Genomic DNA, 24,252 nt, shown 5'->3' on the forward strand with positions numbered 1-24,252 from the left:
CTAAGTGGCAGGAGTTTGTTTCAGCCAAGGCTACCTTGTCAGTTGAGGGAGTTACTTTGTCAGTAACCCCTGATGATATCTGTCAAGATTTGGACTCTCAGTTAGTTGCATAGGATGAGGGAGCTGGAGATTGTGATGATGAGATCATTTCAGCAGCAGCAGCTTCGGAGTTAGATGAGGATGAGTCTGATGCTTGCGTTCAGAGTGTGGAGGTGTACTCAGATGTAAGTATACTAAGCATTGGTGATCTTGAGGGGAGTTCGTTTGATTCAGCTTTCTCTCATAGTGTGGACAGCATATTCGAGACGGTTCATAGGAGGCCCATAGTGCAGAGTCACCATGTGACCAACTAGTTGAGAGTTGGCGAGAGAGATATCACTACTGCTCTTGAGCATTTTAATACTACTCGTCAGTTGTTGGCCATTATTGGTTGGGGTGCTTCTATGAAAAATGAGTCCAATGGTGGTTACCTTTCTTTGGCAAAGGTTCATGCCTTGCGTAAAGCTATTAGGGTTTTGAGATAAGATTACTTACAATTGGTAGCCGACCATGATCACCTAGTTGAGTGGGGGAGTACAACCTCTGAGGCACTCTTGGATCGTGAGGAGGTGAGTGAGCTTACCCAAGAGCTCATAGCGAGTATTGAGGCTTTGGAGGACACACAACGAGATCAATAGGAATCGCAGTTTCAGTTAGAGGAGGTGACTGTAGAGTTGGAGCATTTGCGGTCTACACCAGCCCCAAACCCAGTTCATTTGTATATTGAGGTGGTTGGTGGTGAGTACGCTCCTGCAGTTGTTACTGAGGAACATGTTGTTGGAGCTAACACACATGTTCAGGATTTGGGAGTACCTGGTCCTTATGAGTTTGGGATACCAGTGGAGTCGAGTCTCCAGATTGATTCTTCTCACACAGATGACAGTGTGGTATAGTTGGTCGTGCCACCTTTACAAAGGGATCAGTTGTGTGCGGGGGAGTATATTGATGCTTCCTCATATAATTTTTACTGCACTGAACCGTTCATGGAGTATTTGTTGGATAGTGCAGTTGTTCGTTTGTACTCGCATAAAGTGTCAGAAGGTGTTCTCATCCGAGCTACTAGTGTTGTTCGTAGATTGGTTGGGGAGATTATAGTGATCCTTTCTACTATGCTACCTCATAGGGATTTTGAGGTGGGGTTTGTTGAGCGGATTGCACAGGATCCTATCCAGCCTACAACCACTCAGAGTCAGAGATTCGATCCATTTGTTGATTCCCAGTTCAGTGATGGTGAGCCAGTAGCGGAGTTTGGGGGTTCCTACCGGCATTATACGATGGGTTATGCTCATCATTTTTCTTTTGACCCAGAGATGGAAGATTTGATTTCACGCAGGTGTAGATCGGCCCTAGTTTCTTACCATCCATTATGTAATGGATTGGCACAATCTTTTGCAGATGGAATTGGCAATTGCAAGTTACACAGCCTGCAATATCGACACACCCAAGACAGTTTATCAGAGATTGGATTTGGTGGCAGTGACTCAGGTACCTATGGCTGTTGTCATATCCATAATGCAATTGGGTGCGAGTGTCAGTTAGACAAGGACTTGAGTTTTGACAGAGTCGATGTTTTAGTTGGCTTGAGTTCCACAGAGTGGTTTCTTCTATCGATGTCTACAGTTGATCTTCAGATGATTTTGTCAGTGATGTCAATTGTTTGGGTGTTGAGTGCAGTTTCTCAGTTGCTGATTTTTGTACTGTTGATGCTGATGTTTTCTTCATAGAAGTTGTTTGGTGATGATTGGGACATTACACAGGTCTTCACTTGGGATCCAGGTGGAGGAGAATGGTACTTGTTGCTGAGATTGCTTGGGGACAAGCAATTTCAAAAGGGGCAAACTGTAATATCCATGTTTTGGAAGTAATTTGATTTAATTAATTTAATGAATTAAGTTGTCCAAAATAATGAATATTTTATGAGGATGACTAATTAATTATTTTAATTAAATAAATAAGTGGTATTAAGTTAATTATTTATAAAGTCATCAAATAAATAAATATTAAAAGGTAACTTTATATTTAATTAATTTAATAAAGTGACTTAAATAAAATAATATATCATAAAATCACTTAATAAAAATAAAATAATTTCTAGAAGCTTCTAGATTTTGGGCCAACCTCTTGAGGAAAAAGTATAAATAGATATCATAGGCCTCATTCTCATCATCCAAGAATTGTTGTTTGAATTGATGACTTTTTGGTGGTGGAAAAGCCAGCTAGGGTTTCAACCATTGGAGGACCCTTTGAGGACGAAAACCCTCATTAGTTACCCTATTTTGAGGCTGTGAAATACCAGCTGAATTATTGTTGATTGTGGGCTTTACTTCAAAAGTACAATCTTGTGCTTCACGGTGGAGATTATTTGAGTACAATAGTTGATGTATTATTGTACTTGCAACAGCTGATGTATTGTTGCATTTGATGGAGAAGTTACTTCAGCAGCTGATGTATCGTTGAGATTGATTATGTTATTGAGCAGGATCATTACAGACCTTCATAATCTATTGTCATGGAGGTTGATCAGCCTATGTGAGTCTCATGTTTTTGCTCATACCTTTCGATTGATGAAGTCCTGAGGATCATGGAGGAGCAGTCTTTGTTCACCAAGCAATCCAAGTGTGAATTCGGCATGATAGAAATATTGTACTTGGGGCATGTTGTTAGTAAATACGGAGTGCAAGTTCATCAAGAGAAGATTCAAGCTATCCTTGATTGGCCTCCCCCAAAATCACTCACGGATTTGCGAGGATTTTTTCGAGTATGCAATTATTATCGGAGGTTCATTAAAGGATTCTCTCAGCTCAGCGCACCCTTAACGAATCTGACAAGGAAGGGATCTTTCCAGTGAAATGAAAAGGCACAACTCACTTTTGATAAGCTGAAAGAGGCAATGAACACTTGTCTTGTACTTGCATTCCTTGATTTCTCTCAACCGTTCATTTTGGAGTGCGACACATCCGGAGAAGGCATTGGCGCGGTACTAATGCAAGAGACACCCCATAGCTTATAAGAGTAGGAAGCTTACGCAAACAGAACACCTGTATTCCATCTATGACAAAGAGATGTTGGCCATCGTACATGCACTGACCAAGTTCCCGCAATATCTAGTAGGTGCCAAGTTTGTCGTCTGTACGAATCACAATAGTTTGAGATATTTTCTAGAGCAGTGGGACTTGAACAAGAGGCAACAAAAATGGGTAAGCAAAGTTCAGGCTTTTGATTTTGACATTGAATATGTGAAAGGGAAGAACAATGTGGTTGCAGATGCCTTGTCCAAGAAACCCACCATCTGCTCACTAAACCAAATTTCAGCTGATTGGAAGGCACATCTGTTGGTGGAATACTCTAAAAACACATTTGCTTGTGAGCTAATGGATGGCAACACCCAAGATGATAGGTACAAAGTGGTGGATGACATCATCTATCATAAGAATTGGATTTTTTAGTGCCGGAATCCAAATTGAAGCAGAAAATTTTGAAGGAATTACACGACTCACCCTTGGCAAGACACCCAGGTTTCCTCAAAACTTACAGAAGTCTTCAGTAAAGGTTTTCATGGAAAGGACTAATAGGGGACGTGTTGCAGTATGTAAGAGAGTGTGCAGTCTACCAGCAAAACAAATCCCCACATACTCTACCTGCTGGGTTACTACAACCTCTACCAATTCCACAACATAAGTGGTGATTACCGTATAGGTAAAGAAAATGAACACATACAAACAATGAACATGAACAGCAGAATTATATTCGCATACGCCAGACATACATTATGCTTCATAATATTCGCAATAGTAGATGAATGATGATTTACAATGATCCCAGACGGGATATAAATACTACCGCCGAACCTTCCCGAAGGGGTCCATCAGCCACAATATTGCATCCGTTACAAACTATCTACCCGTCGGCTACAAAATAGAAAACACTGTCGGAACCATCCAGTCGGCTAACACCATCCCCCCCAAAAAAACAGTCGTCTCCTGACGACTAACAAAATATCTAAGACTCCTCTGCGGGAATACAAGACTTCCATGTTTTCTTTCCGCCGCAGGCTCTAGTCTGTAGCAGACGCAAACCTTCTAGAGGACGGGGAAGTAGTTACTGGCTGCCTTCTAGGAGTGTTGGTATAGTCGGATTGGCTACCGCACATTCTCTTACTTCCTCCGTGGGGTGAGATTGCATTTGTAACAGACAGAGGAAACCTATATAAGAAGAAATAAGTCATTTTTGCATGGAGTCAGCGGGCAAGCGGAAGCTGTGGAAGAGTCAGTTGGCGGCAAATATGGAGAAGAATTCAAGAGTTTTGGCATCAGGGATTCAAGTTGCAGGCCCTTCCGGTTCCAGTAGCAAGAAATAGAAGACCAAGGAGGAACTTACTCATCTCACCGTCCAGTTTGAGAGTTTTAGTAGAAGCGAATGCCGGAAGTGGTGGCAGGAGACCCCTAAGGCAGACCAAATTAAACAGATTTTGATAAAGGCACAAGTACATTGGGCTATTCAGCTTCCCATCTTTTCCATCCGGTTGTTTGAATCAGTATTGCACACTATGATAAAGACATATAGCGCTTGGAGCAGAACGAGTACATTCTTGTACAAGGAGCATCAGATGATAGTGTCTTTTAAACCTAGGGATTTCACTAGGGTTTTCGGCATCCCTGGCCCCGATGGGAGGAAAGTGGAAATCAGGAATCATAAACTATCACGGGAACGGAAGGAGCATTGGATAGCTCTAGTGTGCAGGGACCTTACACCCGTGGAGAGGGAGACAACAATTCAAGGGACAAAGTGCAGAGGGCTTCGTAGAGACTTTATTCAGGAGGGTCATTGGCGTTGTATCATGGACATCATCAAGAGCAGGTTGACAGGTGCCACCCGAGCCTCAGATATCGCATTGCCGCAGATTGTGTTTATGAATGGTATCATACAGGGAGTAGTATATGATTGGGCCTCAGTGCTTGCCGACAGGATGGAGGAATTCATGACGCTTCAGCACCGAACATTTTTTATGCCGCACCATGCCATCGGGTTGTTTCTAGAGGCTACAGCTAGCCAGATTCCAATGGATGGCTTTGAGGCTCCTCCAAGGGGCAAGTTGGCAGACGGGGAGCCTCCCATATTCTACTGACGACACTTAGATACAGGAGGATCAGCAGCAGGTCACAAGAAAGTACTCCGCGAATTGGCTTCTTCCGGAGAGACAGATAGCGGACGGGAGGGCACTTCGAGTAGGGACGAGGCGGAGTCCGTGGAAGAAGAGGTGAGCACATCGGCGGAAGTTGATGGTGAGGCAGCAGGTAGTGGGCCCACATTCTTTACCCCTCCTCAGCTATCAACTTCAGCACACTTGACTACCTTTTCGACAATCATTCCGACGTTTGGTCAGCGCCGTGCCCCGGTCCTTATGACTCCTCCACCGGAGGCAGTTGTCCCACCGACAGTGACGGAGGTGGCCCCACAGGCACTGACGGATGATGTCCCACGGACAATGATGGAGGTGGTTCCACAGACTGTGACGAATGTCGTGCCACCATCAGTCGCCGAGTCATTGCCGACGGCTGTAGCGGAGGTGATTCCAATTGTACCAACAGATGTCACCGTCGCAGTCACACCGAGAGCACAGTTGCCACCGCCACATCCTGAACCGCAAGTTCGGTTGGAGGTCAATGATTGTGATGCAGTGGTCACTGTCTCATCATCCTTTTTAGCAGAGGCCGAGTTAGCCCAACCAGTACCGGAGACGAACATGGAGCTTCCGCAGTTTGACCAACCGGAGGATGGATAGAGCTAGCGAGTTTCTGAGGCAGCAGTTCCGACTCAAACCTGCCAAGCGGGGTCCGTCCATTCAGTCTCCTAAGCATTCAGGAACATGGCCAGCAGTACCTGAAACTCAGCTTCAGGAGGAGGGAATGCCACATGCCGTGGTTGCGCCAACAGCAGAGAAGGCGGTACCGGAGGTGGGCATGGCTCCCGCTGATGAGGAGAACAGTGATGCGGAATGGTCTTTGGAGGCCTTCGCCAAGGAGGACTATAGGTCGGATGAGGACAGGTGCCAGGATTACCTCAGGACTATGAAGTTTGCAGTGAAGAAGTGACACGATGTGGCAATTCAGGCCCTAACTCAGCGGAGGGAGTGGCACTTGATCAGAGCATATATCCGTGGGATTTGTCCTCGGCGATTTCAGACTTGCTTTATAGACAGGGGCTGGCCGGCAACGAAGACAGCTGAGATGTTGGCAGATTGGGCCACTGAGCCGGAGTTGGGACCCAGTGACACTCCTATGATGAAGTTGGCACATGAGATTATGGGACTATACAAAGATGTTTACTACGGTCGTCGGCGTGCGGAGGCGAACAAGGTTGCAGCAGAGAGATCTTTGGCAGCTGAGTCTGAGGCTAGACAGAAGCTAGCCACCGACTTGGCCGACCAGCAGGTAGCATGGGCCGCAGAGCGGGCAGCCCTACTGGCAGATTTGGCAACAGCAGTGCAGGAGAGGGACGTGGCTAAGCAAGGTACGGAGGCAGCGGTTCGAGATAAGGACGCGGCTGAGCACGAGATGCAGTCAGCTAGGACGTAGGCCATGGATGCGGCACTTCTTTTCAAGGAGGCTGTCGAAGTTAATTCTCAGATTCAGACAGATCTCCGCATCAGGATTGAGCAGGTGTACGAGTTACGTCGCCAGCAGCACACTTCTGGGACACCCCCTTCTCTCTAGTATTTCTTCTGTGGTCTATAAGTTGTCTCCTAATTTTGTTAGTCATCAAGAGACGACTGTTTTTTTTGGAGGGGATGGTGTTAGCCAACTGGATGGTTCCGACAGTGTTTTCTATTTTGTAGCCGACGGGTAGATAGTTTGTAGCGGATGCAATATTGTGGCCGACGGACCCCTTCGGGAAGGTTCGACAGTAGTATTTATATCCCGTCTGGGATCATTGTAAATCATCAATCATCTACTATTGCGAATATTATGAAGCCTAATGTATGTTCTGGCATATGCGAATATAATTCTGCTATTCTGTTCCATTGTCTGTATGCGTTGATTTCTTTACCAGTACAGTAAGCATTTGGAACTCCTTTTTAATGTTATCCCAGGTATTCAGCTTTTGTGGATCCGTATCCAAAAACCAATCAATCGCCACATCCCGTAGGGTTGCCGAAAATTGCCTAACCCATTCGTTGGCATCTGTGATTCCATTTGCCCACCAGATCGTCTCACATGTCTTACAATGTCGGATGGGGTCGGTGGTACCATCGCCTTCAAACTTCAGCAGCTTTTCTTTGGGTCCCGCCATCACAACACTGGAGGTCTGCACTGTCACACCGAAGGTCTGCACTCCCGCACCAGCAGTCTGCACTCCTGCACCAGCGGTCTGCACTCCCACATCGGCGGTCTGCACTCCCACACCAGCGGATTTCTCTCCCACACCGGAGGTGTCGACAGCTGCGAACCTTGGTGAAGAAGAAGGATCTTCTGAAGTTGTTTCCCGCGGAAGTCTATCCAGAACGAAGAGGTCACTCCACGCTCGTGCTCCCTCGGCACTGCGAGCCGTGCGAGTTGATGCTCTTTCGTCTGAATTTTCTTCCCTCGGCGAACACAATTTCAAGAACTCATCCCGTGCTTCTTCCACCAATTCCACCCGCTGCCGAGTCTCCAACAATTCTTTTGCGCTCCAGTTTCCGTCGGGAATCTTCTGAAATCTCCGTTGGCGTTCGGCTTGCTATGCCAGAATTAAATTCTCTTGCGCAGTACGGGTTCCATCTTTTTCCTTGACCTTATTCCGATCTTTGTTAAGCTGATTTGGCATTAATCTTCATTCCTCCCACCTTCCAGATTCATAAGGCAACGGCGCCAAATGTTTACCGTACGGGTAAAGAAATCAACGCATACAGACAATGGAACAGAATAGCAGAATTATATTCGCATATGCCAGAACATACATTAGGCTTCATAATATTCGCAATAGTAGATGATTGATGATTTACAATGATCCCAGACGAGATATAAATACTACCGCCGAACCTTCCCGAAGGGGTCCGTCGGCCACAATATTGCATCCGCTACAAACTATCTACCCGTCGGCTACAAAATAGAAAACACCGCCGGAACCATCCAGTCGGCTAACAAGTGGGAAAGTATATCAATGGATTTCATAATAGGGCTTCCCAAGGTGAACGAAAAGGATTGTATTTTTGTGATGTTGATAGATTGACAAAGTACGCACATTTCTTCACCATCCCCTCTGATCTTCAGGCCGCACAAGTTGTTGATCTGTTTTTCAGATAAGTTTTTCCTCTACACAGGTTACCCCAAAAAATCGTTAGTGATCGAGATGGGCAATTCATCAATATCTTCTAGACAACTATTTCAGATGGCAGGGACAGAATTATCGCCAAGTACTAGTTACCACCCGCAGACAGACAGACAAATAGAGATTGTGAACAAATGGCTCGAAGGTTACCTTCGGAACTATGTATCGGCAGAACGAGCATGGGTCAAATGGATACATCTAGGGAAATATTGCTACAATACCACGTACCACATGTCCATCGGAATGGCACCATTCAAAGCTCTATACGGGTATGAACCACTCTCCTTCATCGACATAGTTTAGGATGAAAGCCGCGCACCAAGGGCGAGGGACTAGCTTTAGGAGGGATAGGACATACTGAGAGGCTTGAAGGAAATCCTACAACAGGCACAAAATCAACAGAAGATGTACATCGACAGACACAAAATGGAGAAGAGTTTCGAAGTAGGGGATTTGGTCTATCTTCGGCTCTAGCCATATCGACAATCCTCATTGAAGGAAAAGGGAAAGGAAAAATTGAAGCCACGATTTTACAGACCCTATCGTGTAGTTCATCGCGTTGGTGAAGTTGCGTACGAACTGGAACTTCCAGAGGAAAGTCGTATTCATAATGTCTTCCACATTTCATGCCTAAAGAAGGTCATAGGACAGAATGTCATGGTAGCCACAGACCTTCCACCACTCAATGAAGAAGGAAAGCTCATATTGGAACCAGTCGAGATCATCGAAGTATGTGAGAAGACTCTAAGGAACCGCACAGTGAAGGAATATCTAGTGCATTGGAAACACTTGCCATTGGACGATGCGACGTGGGAAGGCGAGCACATTCTCCAGCACCCAACATTGCATTTGCTTGAGGACAAGCAAAATTTGGGACGGGAGGACTGTAATGTTCTCGTTATAAAATAAATCATTTAGCAAACTATTATAACGGGCCAATTGATCTAAGGTATCTCAGACCCATTTTCATTTTGTTTCCGTAGTTTGTGTCACTGTCGGCTATCTTTGTATGCTCTTGGAAAGTTTTCCCCGACGAGTATTTAAGCATGGCTTAGAGGTAATCTTTAGACATGCTTTTGGATTATTTTCTATGTACTACGAATTCCTATTGGAGTTCTAGATTGTTTGCCATTTCGGAAGTGAAAGATCTTCCCTATTTGGCTTGTTTCCGATTTCGGTGGGATTCAACCCACCCTATTCCGTCGCCTGTAATACTTCGCTCGGATTTGGCAAATCGGAGCACCATCATATTGCGAATTGGAGAAATCATTGTGTTTAATGTGATCTAACTCTCTTGAATGAAATCTGTGGCAAACATTTTGTGTTTTTCTCTACATATTCTATACATTTAGTTGCATGCATTTCTGTACACTCCAAACTCTATACGTCACCCAGTGAAATCTTCCATTTGGCAAACCACATAGTCTTCAAACCATATGGCCCCCAAATTCTCAACCACACGGCCTCATAGCGTACGGCCAACTCCCCCAGACACCATAGGGCCTAGTTAGGCTCCCATCGTACGGTCTCCTTGTTAATCTCCCATCGTATGGCCCACTGTATGGCTACACTGCATTCTCCTCCCTCACCGTACATCAAATCAGTTATACTATACAGTTCTACTTCCTCCCACACCGTACATCAGCCCAATCACACCATACGGCCCTCTTATATCATACGACTCCTAATTGCATTTGGCAATCACCGTACAACAGCTCTTGCCATCGGATACCAGCATACAGACATCTTTGACAGCCATTTCTGGCAAAAACTTAAATTGTCTCCTTGTAGGGTTGTCAAGAAAGACACCAGATCATTACAATGTGGAGCTGGGATATTATGAAATTGTTAAAGACAAAATGATTGGGGCTTATTCCCTATTCTTGGGCAAAACATGGATTTGACCTCTAAACATCAAATCAATACCAAACAACACCTTAGACACCTTAAGAGTGACTAATAGATAGAGGTTCAACCACCGATTACGCTCCTAAAGTTTCACAATGCATTCAACCTTTAGTGGGCTAGTAAACAGGCCTAAAGCAATTAAGTCTCCTTAAAAGGTTTTTGGGACTTAACTTTGGAGTCTTCCACACAACCCTATGAACAAATATGCATTCCAGGTACCCATTTGAAAGTTCTACTGGACTCCAAAAGACTAGGTTTGGATCCACTCAGTATACCCCTAAACCCCTTCTATGTTGGTAGGTCTAATAGGGCTAATTAGGCTCGAATTACAAAGCGACTATTAACAAATGAATTCTTCAAACTTGTCTAATCTATTGGACATCTTCAAATACATCCCCTAACCACAAATAAACCTTCAAATTGGATCCCCCAACTTGGTTTTGTCCATTGTAGTAGCATTTGTTGTTGTTTCCCACCCGAGCATATTTGGATGTTTAATTTAAGTCTTGCTCCTAAAAATAGAAAATTGTGTTTTCCAGTGCCATGCTTTTGGAATCTTTGAGAGCATTGATCCTTCTTGCTTTCCATACAAGATCGTACAAAACCAACCGTAGAAAGTCAATTTAGGGCCATTTTTTATAGAAACCCTTGTGGGAATGAGGGTTTGGTGACTACTTGCGGAAAAATTGAGAATTCTCCCTTGCTCCTCCACACCACACAATGAAACCAAATGCAAATGAAAGCTAAGAAGAAGCACTATCTCACCATGAACATTGATCACATGTGCAAATCTGTACAATAAGTAAAAAAGAGAAATTGCACCAAAAATACTATTTTTTTATTCAATTTTTCACCACATTCTTCACAATTCAACATTAAAATTCCCTTGGCTATTCGAGGGCTATATACACCTTTCCCAATGGTTATAGCTACCTTTCGGATTCAAATTGTCGTTGGGAAGGTAGTTTGCCAATTTTGTTTAAAAGTTGTCAATGTTGCTTAATGCAACATTCACAACATTTACATCTTTTACATTTTATTGTCTTAACCTTTGTTCTAAAGGCTTAATGGGGATCCAAAATGGCTGTCTATATCCTAGCACTATGCCAAACTATGAAAAACATCAAATTATGCCCTTGACAATGTTTGATCCAAGGTTTATATTTGCACCTTGTGTCAACTTGGCCTTACAAGATGGGCTCAACATGGATATATTGATCCTTATTACAATTTTCATCATTTTAGCCTACCCTATATCATTTAGGAGGGGTGCACCTACACCACTGAGTACCCAATAAAATTCAATGTCATGATGAAAAAAACATGTGCAGATAACCAAAAATTACCGGATTTTGTGACCACAAATTTAAGGAAATTTAAGCCAAAAACCTTAAGCATAATAGGTTTATTAAAAATGAAACAGCCAGAAAAGTGTAGTTTTAGCTGTGTTTTGTGCACCAAGATGTCAAATAAAAGTTGTAGTTAAACGTTTTTGGAAGAAATGAAAAATTTGCAAATGTCATAGGGCCAAAAAATTCTAGGGCTTGCTCCTAGAAATAGAAAACAGTGTTTTCCAATGCCATGCTTTTGGAATCTTTGAGAGCATTGACCCTACTTGATTTCCATAAAAGGTCGTGCAAATCTAACAATGGAAAGTTAATTTAGTGCCATTTTTACTAGAAACCCTTATGGGAATGAGGATTTGGCAACTACTTGCAGAAAAACTGAGATTTCTCCCTTGTTCCTCCACACCAAACAATGAAACCAAATACAAATAAAAGCTAAGAAGTACTATCTCACCATGAACATTGATCATGTGTGAATCCATACAATAAGTAAAAACAGAGAAATAGCAACAAAATCATTGTTTTTTAATTTAATTCTTCACCAATACCTTCACAACTCAACATTATGACTTCCCTCAGCCATTAGAGGGCTATATACACCTTTCCCAACATTTACAACTACCTTTTGAATTTGAATTGTCATTAAAAGGTAGTTTGCCAATTTTGTTCAGAAGTTACCAATGTTGATTAACGCAACATTGACAACATTTGCATCCTTTACATTTTATTGTCTTAACCTTTGTTCTAAGGGCTTAATGGGGATCCATAATGGTTGTCCATATCCTAGGACTATGCCAAACCATGAAAAACATCAAATTATGCCCTTTGACCATATTTGACCCAAGGTTTATATTTGCACCTTGTGTCAACTTTCCCTTACAAGATGGGCTCAACATGGATCTATTGATCCATATTACAATTTTCATCATTTTGGCCTACCCTACATCATTTAGGAGTGCCCTTGCACCACTAATTACCCAAAAAAAATCAATGGCATCTGCTAAAAAAAACAAGTGTATAGGCCTAAAAATCACCGGATTTTGTGACCACAAATTTAAGGAAATCTAAGCCAAAAAACCTTAACTATAACAGGTTTATTAAAAGCGAAATAGCCAAAAAAGTGTGATTTTTAGCTGTGTTTTGTGTACCGAGATCTCAAATAAAAGTAATAGTTAGAAATTTTTGGAAAATTCAAGAAATTTGCAAATGGCGCAAGGCCAGAAAATATTGAAAAAAGGCGCAAGTTTTTAATTAGAGTTAAAAACTCCAGAAAATGCAAAAAACACAATAAAATAATGATGGGAGGGCACAAAAAGGACAGCAAAAACCATGGCCAAAAAGGACCAAAAAATGGTCGCAGTTCAAAGCACAGGCCTGAAAAGCTATGATAACGTGGCCCAATTGCCAAAATTGCATGATATACCTAGCTCAAATTTCAGAAGTTTACCATTTAGTTGAGTTGGCTTTCCAATTGGCTCAAAAGACCTGAGCCCTAGTGCTACACGAAATCACCTAGAAACTCTTGCAGTTTAAGTGCTAAAAAACCCCCAACAATGATAGTGAAATTTGAGGATGCCTTAAAGGAGCAGCCTGGGATGCATGACCAAGAAAGCAATTCTTAGCAAACGCAAATATGCCCTCCAAGGATAGTCCAAAATCCCTCTCAAAAAAGATGCTACACAGACACTCCTAGTGTTCCCACAAGTACTGCAAAAAAATTATTGATGGCAAGCAATTCTTTGCAAATAATGGTCTAATTGACCAATTTAATCAACTTTTCCCAAAACTACCTAACCTAAATAAGTGTATTAGTGATGCTTGGAAACCAATGTGGAAAGCAAATATGGAAGTTTATCCATGCACTCAGGGATTTTTCATTGTCATTTTTTAGTGCAAGCAAGATCAGGATTCCATTCTTTAAGGGCCCATTTGGCGAGCCGAATAGGAATATGTATTCCAAAAATTTTGAATTCCTTGTTTGGATGCACCAAAACAGAATTGGAATACGAAGTAAAATAGGAATACGTATTCCAATTTTGGCCCAAAAATGGGGTTTTGCAATTCCACCCAAATAGGTGTTATTGGAATACATATTCCTATTCCACTTTTTTTTATTTTAGAAAACATAAATTTTGGGGTCCGTGAATTCCCATCAAATATTGGCTGAACCAAACGGAGAACAGGAAAACGTAGCCCCATTTTCTATTCCAGAATATGTATTCCTATTCCACTTGCCAAACGGGCCCTAAGAGCATTGGTGTTGGGGGCAAAGTATCTTCCTACTTGTAACCTTGGTTCCCTGAGTTCAATCCTCTTACTGAAACTTTTGTAGTAAATGTATTTGGATTCAACTCCCAAAGTTTTCACTACTATTTTAGTTTGACAATTGCTTCAAATCATTTCAAAACTCTATGGGAAGTTTTCTTGCAATAGATACCAATACCTACAAATTCTCTCACACCACCTTTGATCACATTCTTGTGGAGATAGATACTTCCAAGGATCTCCTACAAACATCACCTTTAAGATTTTTTATCGCGATTGGATTTAAGCACTTGATTATGAAAGCTTGTCCTTCAGATGCCTAAGGTGTTTTGAAATTAGTCACACTACTCACAATTGTTAGAGAGAATCATCAAGGTTCTTGATGGATAGATGCCCTCCCTCATCACTACTCCATAGATGCTCCTATGCCTTTTGACGAACCTAATTCTAAGCAACTCTCCTTAGCATTGATGGATGGAACTTTATCAAAAGTCTTCAATGCAAATAGGACTCACAACGGAATGCTTTTATCCAAATTCTTGAGATTTCTGGTACCTCCCAGATACTTGATTTTTCCAATTCTTCGGATCGATCTACAATCTCTCTTGAGCCATCAACCTTTGGTGTTCTAACTTGTAATAGCTTTAATATGGTTACTGTCCCAGTCAAGGAACAAATCACTGTAGGTTCCCCTTAATCAACCCAAGCTAAGACAAGTTAAACAAGAGAAGAAATAAATCATCTGAACCAAATGATGTTAAGATCTTTGTAATATCCTGCCTGGATATTCTTTCCCAATTTTCCTCAATAAAATACCTGAAATATAAACAGAGAATTTATGCAATAAAATCCACCAAATACTCATAAAATACTTAGAAAATGTTATTGCATTATAATATTCAGCAATACAATAACAATCCAGTCGTAAAAATAGTGATAATAGTTAGATTGGATATCCAAAAATGAACCTGAAATGCAACTGTAAAATCCATCGTGATTCACCACAGATGAAGAATTGGGGTTGTATCCCATCCACCCAAGAAGAACCTGAGGTTTGTATCCTTGAATCCTGAATAGAAGTTGAAGCTTCTTTAATTTCTCCAACAGAAATCTCAAACCAAATCAATATCCAAGCATGTCCAAATGAAACCATCTCTCCTCCTTTTTATGTCCAATATCATGACTCTTCGACTTCCCCTACCCTATCTCCTTGTCATCTTGTCATCTTGTCTCTTATCAATGCCCTTTTATTATTAAACTGACCCTTTTATTAATCTACATTAAGCTCTCATAAGCAAAATTAAATATTTCATAAATTTAACTTTGATTTTTCTAATGTACCGAAAAGGGACATTACAATCTTCTAAGAAAGGTGAAGACTCCAAAAAATTATAAAGCTTTGAGGCTCTAACGAGCTGCAAGACTATGTAAGCGCTTTTGCTTGCCATTAGCATAGCTTAAGTTTTGTTATTGTAAGTGGCAACAGTAATCCTTTATTTTGGCCAAAATGGCCCCTCTATTCTAATTGTTCCCAAGAGGGGACCACCTAGATACACCCCTATTTATGGGTGGATAAGTTTTCTTTTTTTTTAAATTAATACAGTTTCTGCAGCCTAGGCCACATATTGCTAAACAAAAAGAAAAAACATAACCATCATACTAATGGGTACCTTTTTCATATGTTAATTTATATTACCTCATTATAAATAGAATGTATCAACATTATAAGATCATTACAAACTTATACTATAAGATCATTACAAACTTTTACAAGTATTCCACTTATTGTGTGCCTAGTTTTCTTGTTTGCCAAGTTCTCAAATCTTCTCATAACTACTGCAACCCTGTAAACATTCGATATCATCCCAGGTTCCTGACAATGAATCACATAGTGTGATCCAAAAACTTGATGTAAAAAATATCACAGTTTTTTCTTGAAGCTCTTACTTCAATAAATAGTATTGACATGTATTTCAAAGAAGCATACTACCCATTTAAATTAAAAACAGATGCTACTTAATAATTCAACTATGACTTGACTTCACACTTCAAGTTCTTAAGACTATTTGTATAATACAATTCATTAACCTACACAATCATTCTCTGCAAAATTCAGTGTTTCCTTTTCATCAACTGTAATCTATGAAATCATAAAAGTACCTTAATTATTGGTTCTCCATCTGCAAAACCAGTTATGCCCCGCTCATGAAAATTTTGCCCTGCCAATGAGAGCTCCAAAACAATACAGTCAAAGAAAAAGAGTAATACCAACCTTTATACAACAAAAATAACTCTGAAGCAAAATCAATCTGCATCATAAATTGGAATGAACTTTAGACGTAATAATCAGGAATTCACAACTGCAGGAAAAAATATCTTCATACTATGATTATAGTATATAACCTAAGTCGTTCATGTTCAGATTCACATTTAACAAGGATGAAATTCGGAACAAGTTTATCCAGTGAAAAAAATTGGGAAAAAATAATGATGGAGTTCAATAGATATGAATGTACATTTTTTAATATTTTAATTTTAAACAATTGATGTTCATATGATCATACCATCTAAGCAATAAGATAAATAGAAAATAAAACTGCAGTGTCAATGCTTATGATTATAAATTCATATTAATATTTAACAAGTGTTTATAAACATTCAACTCATTTAAAATTTAAACTTAAATTTAGATTTTTAAAACAAAAAACTAAATATTAATTATTTTGTATTAAAATAGAGTTATCCTACAATTAATTTGATGTTTTAATATGTTAAATATTTAGCATAACTTAAATGCTGACCTGGTGAGGGGCAGGGAGTAATGATTGATTATCCTTCAAAAATTCATGAACATTTAGACTTTTTTAGCTTCTATTATAATTTGGTTGGTGAGATGGATTCCAGATTAATATGAAGCAATACTACTGTTAAGTACCAAAATTTGCACCCGGTACTGAACTGAATGAGTTCGATAATCCTAGTATAACATGGGAATCACTTCTCCATGGGTCATGCAACGAAGTGAGACCTCCGGTTTCTAGCCCAGTTCCTATCAAATGCTTCACTTAAAACTTAAAAATATTTATGAGGGAAAGAGATAGAAAGATACAGAAAAGCAAAACTAAACCTATTGTGATTGCACCTAGAGTTTAAAATGATGACATTTAGATAAACTCTAACAGTTGAAACCCAAAAGATCAGTAATAGATTCACACAGCTTGCCTCTGTCATGCATGCACATCAGTTTTTGCACAAAAGTATAAATGCATACTTGCTCAGTAAAGGAAAAGATAACTTTCACAATAATGAACCTATGACATCCATGTAACATAATCTACAACCTGCACATTGCACTCTTTATAGAATAGGCATAACAGTGAGACAAAACTGAAGGAAAAGAAGAATTTCATTTAACAGCTTGATCCAATCACACTAATACACAACTCCATAACTGGCAAGAAGGTGATAACGCTCATCAAAAATGGTCTCCAAGGTGATCTCTGCATATATCATCAACTGAGTTACAAAAGAAATGTAGAAAATTGGCCAAAGGATAGAGAAAATCACTAAGAGCCCACTTCTACATAACTGAGAACTGCTTTACAAATAAGCCACCAACCTCTTAAGTACAAATGCAACTCCACCTCTAGTGGTCGAATGCTAGAAAAAAGGCTCTAAAATGGGGTCTAGAAGCCATGAAAGGAGGATATCTGTTTTGAAAAAAGTCCTTCGAACCCATAGAGAACTCAACACTTGACTTAAAATACACTAAAATGCCTTGAAAGCTCATAGAAACCCTTCAATAATCATGATAAACTCCTAATTCAAGTTTACTCCCAAACTTTCTCTAAAACCCTATAAAACCTCCTTATGTCTTCAAACCAACTCAATCTTTATGAACAAGTCATCAAAAGTAAAATCAGCAATAAAGATCTCCCACTACTCTCCTTCTTGAACAACTTTGACCCCTAATAAATGTCATTGCCCCTTGTCACCAAGACTTAATCCAAGATACCTCCATTTGGCATAAAACCCGCCACCTCTTCTATTGACTCATATTACATCTAAGACTTTAACATTATAAGGTGATATATAACAATATCACTCAAATAATATTAAATTACATTTTGGAATAATGCAATATTTACTTTAATAAAAATGAAAACCCCTCCAACTTCAATAATGAATAGAGTTTTGTTTGATAATAACATTATTCATTATTCAAATCAAAAGCCCTCTCATTCTCGGCATTCTCGGCATTATGAACAGGTATTCATAAAACTCTGGTGTCCACCCTTTTAATGACCTAAACTTTATCATTTTCTTCGTTCGACTCTTCTAGAAGAGAAAATAAGAAAGAAGAAAAGGCTCACGGCAAGGGTTTTCTGAAAAATTCTGATCTGGCCACCATAGTAATTCTGAAAGATGACTTTTCCTTGTGCACTTCTGGAGGCTACTACTGCTAGTTTTGATGTTTTGCCACAATTTCAACTCATTCTCCATGTGATTTTTTTCAGAATGTTGAAGGTTTGAAGGTTTCTGGAAATCGTCTGAAGGTGTATTGCAAACCGTCTTTGTTTTCATTTGACGTTGCCATGATTGATTATTTCAGAGGCTCTTTCTCTCATTGCGAATTGACATGGGTATTGCTCTTCTTTCTTTCACATTATACTTACATCTGTTGTTTTTATCATTAAGCTGCTATGTTTTGCTTGCTGCTGTTGTTATTGATGGAGGTATTTTCATGCTCTTCATTCATCCTCACTGCCATTTTGGGATTTCTGGGTTATTTTGTGCCTTTGTCTTTTTGATAAAATACCAAACCCATGAGCTACTGATGGATATTTGTTGGGTATTAAGAAATTTAAAGATTTCTTTGCTGCTGTGATCCTTCTTTGGCATTTCCTCTACCATTTTTGAGCATCTTTTCCAGCCGTGACAAGGTCTTCACCATGCAGCCGCAAGTTATTTTGGTGTTGAATTTGGAGTTTTGTATAGGTTTTTTGATGACATTATCGATATCACTTTACAGTAGCATTCTTATTCTGCTTCCTGCTATTACCCTCTGCACTTCAGCAACGCTGTTAGCTTCTTTTTGTCCTAGACGTTGTGGAGTGTAATTGAGGTTGTAATTCAATTGCTGCATTCTCTTGAATTCCTTAGATTTGAGTTTGCTTCTTCTGAAAAGAAGACATCTTACTAGTCCATCATGGAGCAAGAAATTCATTCACTATAATTGCTATCTTTGCATAAAATGTGGCTTCTTTTTGCAATTACTAGAGTTCTTCAGCAGATTTAGAAAGGAGAAATTAAAGGGCATGTAAATATATTTCCTTCTAAGAAAACCCTTGTCATTCGACCAAAATTCCATCATCTTGTTGAAAATAATAAGCTTTTAACAAAACATTCTTTCTCTTGTTGCTGTAAGCATTTTGGTGTAGCCATTATTTGCTATCTACCTATAATTGCACACTTGATATATGCTCATAATCTGCCCATTATTTACTTCATGGATTTTACTTCATGAATCTGAATATACCTCCCTGTAGATAGCATAATCAACTCCAAATTTATGATATATCTTTCTTTCCCTTACAGTGTCACTATCCTACTTCTTGATGTGACTTATCATTATCTCTTGTTTACTATGATCTCCGCTTTTCACTTTGTTTAGTAGCTTGCTGCTCATTATGATCTTCCTGTAGCTTGCACTTTCAATTTTGTTACTTCATAATTTCTCATTGTTGCTACCTTTATGTTTCTTTCATGACACTTTTGATCAAATTATATGATCCTATCTCTTGTAGGCACGCCAGGCTCAATAACCCTTGTGGGAGCCTATGGTTATATCCACGTACCTATGAGAGATAAGACTCTGCACAGGAAACAAACATGTTAGCAATAAAATTTGATGTGATCATCATTGCCTTTGATATACTAGTATACGCTTTCTATTTTATGCAAGTGCATGATATGACAGTATCATAGTTTGTTTGCACATGAGGTTAGGTGTTTCCATCATTGCTTAGATCCATTGGATCTAACACATCTAATGCAGGACTCAAAGATTTGGAGGAAACGCAGTTTGGGGCAGCAAGCACGTAGTGTTGGAGCAATGCAATATGACCAGTCATTACAGGCAATGACCAGTACCCTATGACCCTTTCATTTTATGCTCTTTCTTTCATATTTATGCACTTTCATAGAATAGAGATAGATATTAGTAGATTTGAAGGTTACTCTCATAGCCAATTGTTCTGTTGTACATACGGATGAGAATATGTGCTCCCGTACGTTGTTTAGTTGTACATTGTTGTTTCGTACTTCGTTCTTCTGTACATTGTTCTTCCTCCGTAATTTGTTCTTTTGTATGGCCGTGGTCTGGAACTGCCCTTGTACGGCTAACCTTCTCCTCGTACGGATGTCTCCTCCACTGCTCCTTCCAACCTTTCTTTGTGTTGTACTGCTATCTGAGCTTCTTTCTCTATCACTTATGGTGATGTTATGTGACTCTTTATAAGGACTCAGTTTAATTTTTTCTTTTTGGTCACTTTCACTTTTTGTTTTTCGTCTTTTTTCCTCTTCTATATTTATGAAATAGGTACTTGCAAATTTATTTCTTTTCTCATATGCTTTTAACTTAGACACATTTATGAGGTCTCTGATAGGTTTGTTATCCAAAATAGATAACTTTATTGCTCCATTCTCTTTTATTTCCGATATTTTAAATGGTCCTAGCCATCGAACTTTAAATTTTCCTGGTTTTATTTCATTTTTCCCATTGTATCTTAGTACCAATTGTCCTTGTTTAAAATCCATTTCCTTTAAATGCTTGTCATGCCAAAATTTTCACTTTTGTTGGGCCACCTTTGTACTCCATTCAGCAAAGGTCCTCCTTTCATCCAGTTTGAGTAACATACATAGTTGTTCCTTGGGGTTCTCTTCATCCCCCAACCTGTTTTTGACTGCCACTCGTAAGCTTGGTACTACATGTTCTATTGGTACCATGGCCTCCTGTCCGTACATAAGGTAAAAGGAGGTATGTCCAATAATGGCCTTATACATAGTCCTGTATGCCCAAACCACTGTCGAGATTCACTCTTCTCAATCCTGCCCTTCTACTCCACAAGTTTTATATAGGATTGCCAATATTACTTTGTTCGTGGCCTTTGCTTGGCCATTTGCTCTTAGATAATAAGGACTGGATAAAGAATGAAAAATTTTATACTCACTTGTCATCCTCCTGATGATATGATTGACGAAATATACTCTTTGGTCACTTGTTAGTTGGAGTGGAATCCCGAATCTGGTGACTATTTGCTCATAAAAAAACCTGGCCATGCTAAGAGCAGTATTATCTAGAAGAGCCCGTACTTTGGCCCATTTTGTTAAGTACTCTGTTGCCACCACTATGTACATACACTGATGACTTTTGCTTACCGGTAAGGGTCCTACAAAATCTAGTCCCCATCGTTCAAATAATTCTTGTGGTTTGGATAGAAATAATGGCATGAAGTCTTGTTTGAGTGGCCTTCTTGCTCTTTGACAAGTGTTACAACTCAATAACCATTCCCTCGCATCTGCGAACAATGTCGGCCACCATAGTCCTCCCAAAAGTACCTTCTTCACCGTAGTATCTGGTCCCATGTGACCTCCCGCCAGTCCTTCATGGGCCTTGCTTAGAACCCATGGAATTTCTTCCTCCATTAGACATCTCCTCAGTATTTCGTCTGGTCCCATTTTGTACAATAACCCTTCAATTAGCTGGAATGTCCTACTTTTTAAGGCAATTTTTCTCCTTTGTACTATAGGCATTTCCTTTGGAAAGGTTGTTGTTGATAGGTAGTGTCCAATTTTTTTGTACCATTGAGGTAACACTGCAATCTGAAATAGGTGTACCTTTGGAAAATTCTCACACACCCCACTACCCAAAGCTTCCCCTAACTTGACCCTTGACAACTGATCAGCAATCACATGAGATTTTCCCAACCTCACTATAATTTTAAATGTAAATTCTTGCAGTAGAATTAGCCATCTACTTACTCTCCCTTGAATCACTGTTTTACTCACTAAGTACATTAGTGCTTGGTGGTCAACAAAAAATGTAAAGGGTGTAGCTAGTAAGTAATGTCTAAATTTCTACATTGCATACACCATACCTAATGCTTCCCTCTCCGTGGTACTGTAGTTACGCTCTGCTTTAGATAGGAGTCTGCTTGCAAAATATACGTGATGATCTAGCCCTTCCTTCCCCGTTTTACCAAAGTGGCCCCTAATGCATGATTGGAGGCATCCACATAGACACGAAATTCTTTGTCCCAGTCGGGATATATGAGAATAGGGGCCCCAACTAATCTTTTCTTCAATTCTTGGAAGGCCTCTTCCTGCTCTTCCTTCCACCCAAACCGCTCACTTTTCCTGGTTAATCTTTCTAGTGGCATTGATACTTTGGCAAATCCTTTTATAAATCTTCTATAGTATCCTACATGACCCAGAAATGACTTGATACCTGTTACATTGGACGACGCTTCCATTTCTAAAATCACCTTGATCTTATCAGGATCTATCTTCAATCCTTCTTTGCATACAATATGCCCAAGCAGTCTCTCCTGTGGAACCATGAACTTGCATTTATTTGGATTGAGAGCTAATCTTGCTCTTCGAAATTTCTCCATGCATTCTCCCAAAGTTTTGAGGTGTTGCTCCTACCCACTGTAAACCGACTAGTCATCTAAGAATGCTTTGAAATTCCCCACAAACATTTCATCAAAGATATGTAGTATGATCCTTTGGAACATGGTTGGTGCATTGCATAGTTTGAAGGGCATCCTATTATAGGCATATACCCCGTCCGCAATGCTAATCTGATTGTATCCTGAAAATCCGTCCATGAAGGAATAAATCTCATGATCAGCTACCTCCTCCAAAATGCTATTAGTAAACGGAATGGGAAATGGGTCTTTTATTGTTACCACGTGCAAACATCTCAAATCTACACATATCTGAATTTGAGCACCATCCTTCTTAAGTGATATGACTATAGGAGATACCCATTCACTCGTTTGTACTTTGAATATTATCCCTGCTTGTAACATCTTTGTGATTTCTTCCCTGACCCTTTCTACATAGTTTTTATTCATTCTATAAGGTCTTTTCCATATTGGTCTTGCTCCGGGTACCAATGGAATCTGATGGACAAACAGTTTCGAAGGTACTCCCTTCAAGTCTTTGTGCATCCAAGCAAAAACGTCCTTATACTCCAAGAAGATTTTAAGGGCTGCTGCTTTCAATACTGGGTCCCAATCATCTCCTATCCATATTTCCTTGGGTTGATCTCCTTCTCCGAGGTTCAATGCCTGGAGCTTGGCCTCTTCGTATTCCACCTTTTGTTCAAAAATGTGTGCAGGTGTCTTGTTGAGGGTTGCCATCCCTTCCTTATACTTTGTGTACCCTTCCAAGTATTGTTCCTTTGACTCAGATTCTTGTACTTCCAGAATATTACATTCCGCATGGAAAACTTCATAGTCTCCCATCTACCAATGAAATAATCCATTAAGGGAACTTGTGTCGTCTTCTGAGCATTCCCCTAATCTAAGTTCTCCTTCCTCATCTGGTTCCATCCCTCCATAGTCTTCTCCTTTGGAGTCTAATGCCAAGTCCTGACTTACTGACTAGTTCTTGAGATCTATGATGTACTTTCTTCCTTCTGACTCAATAGATAGTGTTTCATTTCCAGTTATGGGTAGCTTTTGCTGCAACCAGCCATCACCTTCCTAATAAAGCATCATATCCTTTCTTCTCTAGAGTGATAACCACAAAATCAATAAAAAATTGTTGCATACAAACGATGACTTTTTGTCCCATCAGCATTCCTAGACTCTTGATTCCATGTTGGTCCACTTCCACTAGTTAAAATGTTGGAGGCCAGAGTGTAGGTTTCCCTATTTCCTTCCACGATACTTTTGATAAGACATTTACACTAGAACCTCCATCCACAATAGTATTTGAGAGTTTGGACCCTAATATCTCCATCTCTACTACCGCCGGTGTTCTCCCCATCCCTATGGTGAACAATGTATTGTATTCTGTACGTACTTCTCCCTTCTTTTCTTTCTTTGGGGTTATCAAATTCGGGTTTGCCCCCTGTGTTAGTGCTACCTGCAGTTGGGGTAGTGTTTCTAATAAATCACCTATTTTCACTGGGATAGCAGTTTCCAAGACTTGCTGCACAATATTCGTTACACCCCTATTTGAAGTAGGCTTCTCTTGCTTTATCTTTCCTTCCTCTCATGCTATCTTGAATGTGTTTCTTTGTTTCCTAAAATCTTTTGGTCTCTGTAGTAGCATCCGGATAGGTTAATTTTCTGGCTTGCATCTTGGTGACTAC

The 24,252-nt window shown here is 40.0% G+C and overlaps 1 protein-coding gene across 2 annotated transcripts in view; it reads right to left on the reverse strand.

Annotated features, from left to right (window-relative positions):
* Window positions 1-24,252, reverse strand: part of LOC149578522 (pantothenate kinase 2-like) — a 252,676-nt gene that overhangs the window by 216,157 nt on the left and 12,267 nt on the right. For both annotated transcript variants that reach the window (XM_089829604.1, XM_089829608.1), the window contains exon 3: window positions 16,026-16,084. In XM_089829604.1, coding sequence (XP_089685730.1) covers window positions 16,026-16,084 — 59 coding nt within the window. The remainder of the gene's footprint in view (window positions 1-16,025; window positions 16,085-24,252) is intronic.

Source organism: Cupressus sempervirens, chromosome 1 (assembly GCF_028749045.1).
Source record: "Cupressus sempervirens isolate cs-2001-9-10 chromosome 1, ASM2874904v1, whole genome shotgun sequence".
In the NCBI taxonomy this organism is placed as follows: domain Eukaryota; kingdom Viridiplantae; phylum Streptophyta; class Pinopsida; order Cupressales; family Cupressaceae; genus Cupressus; species Cupressus sempervirens.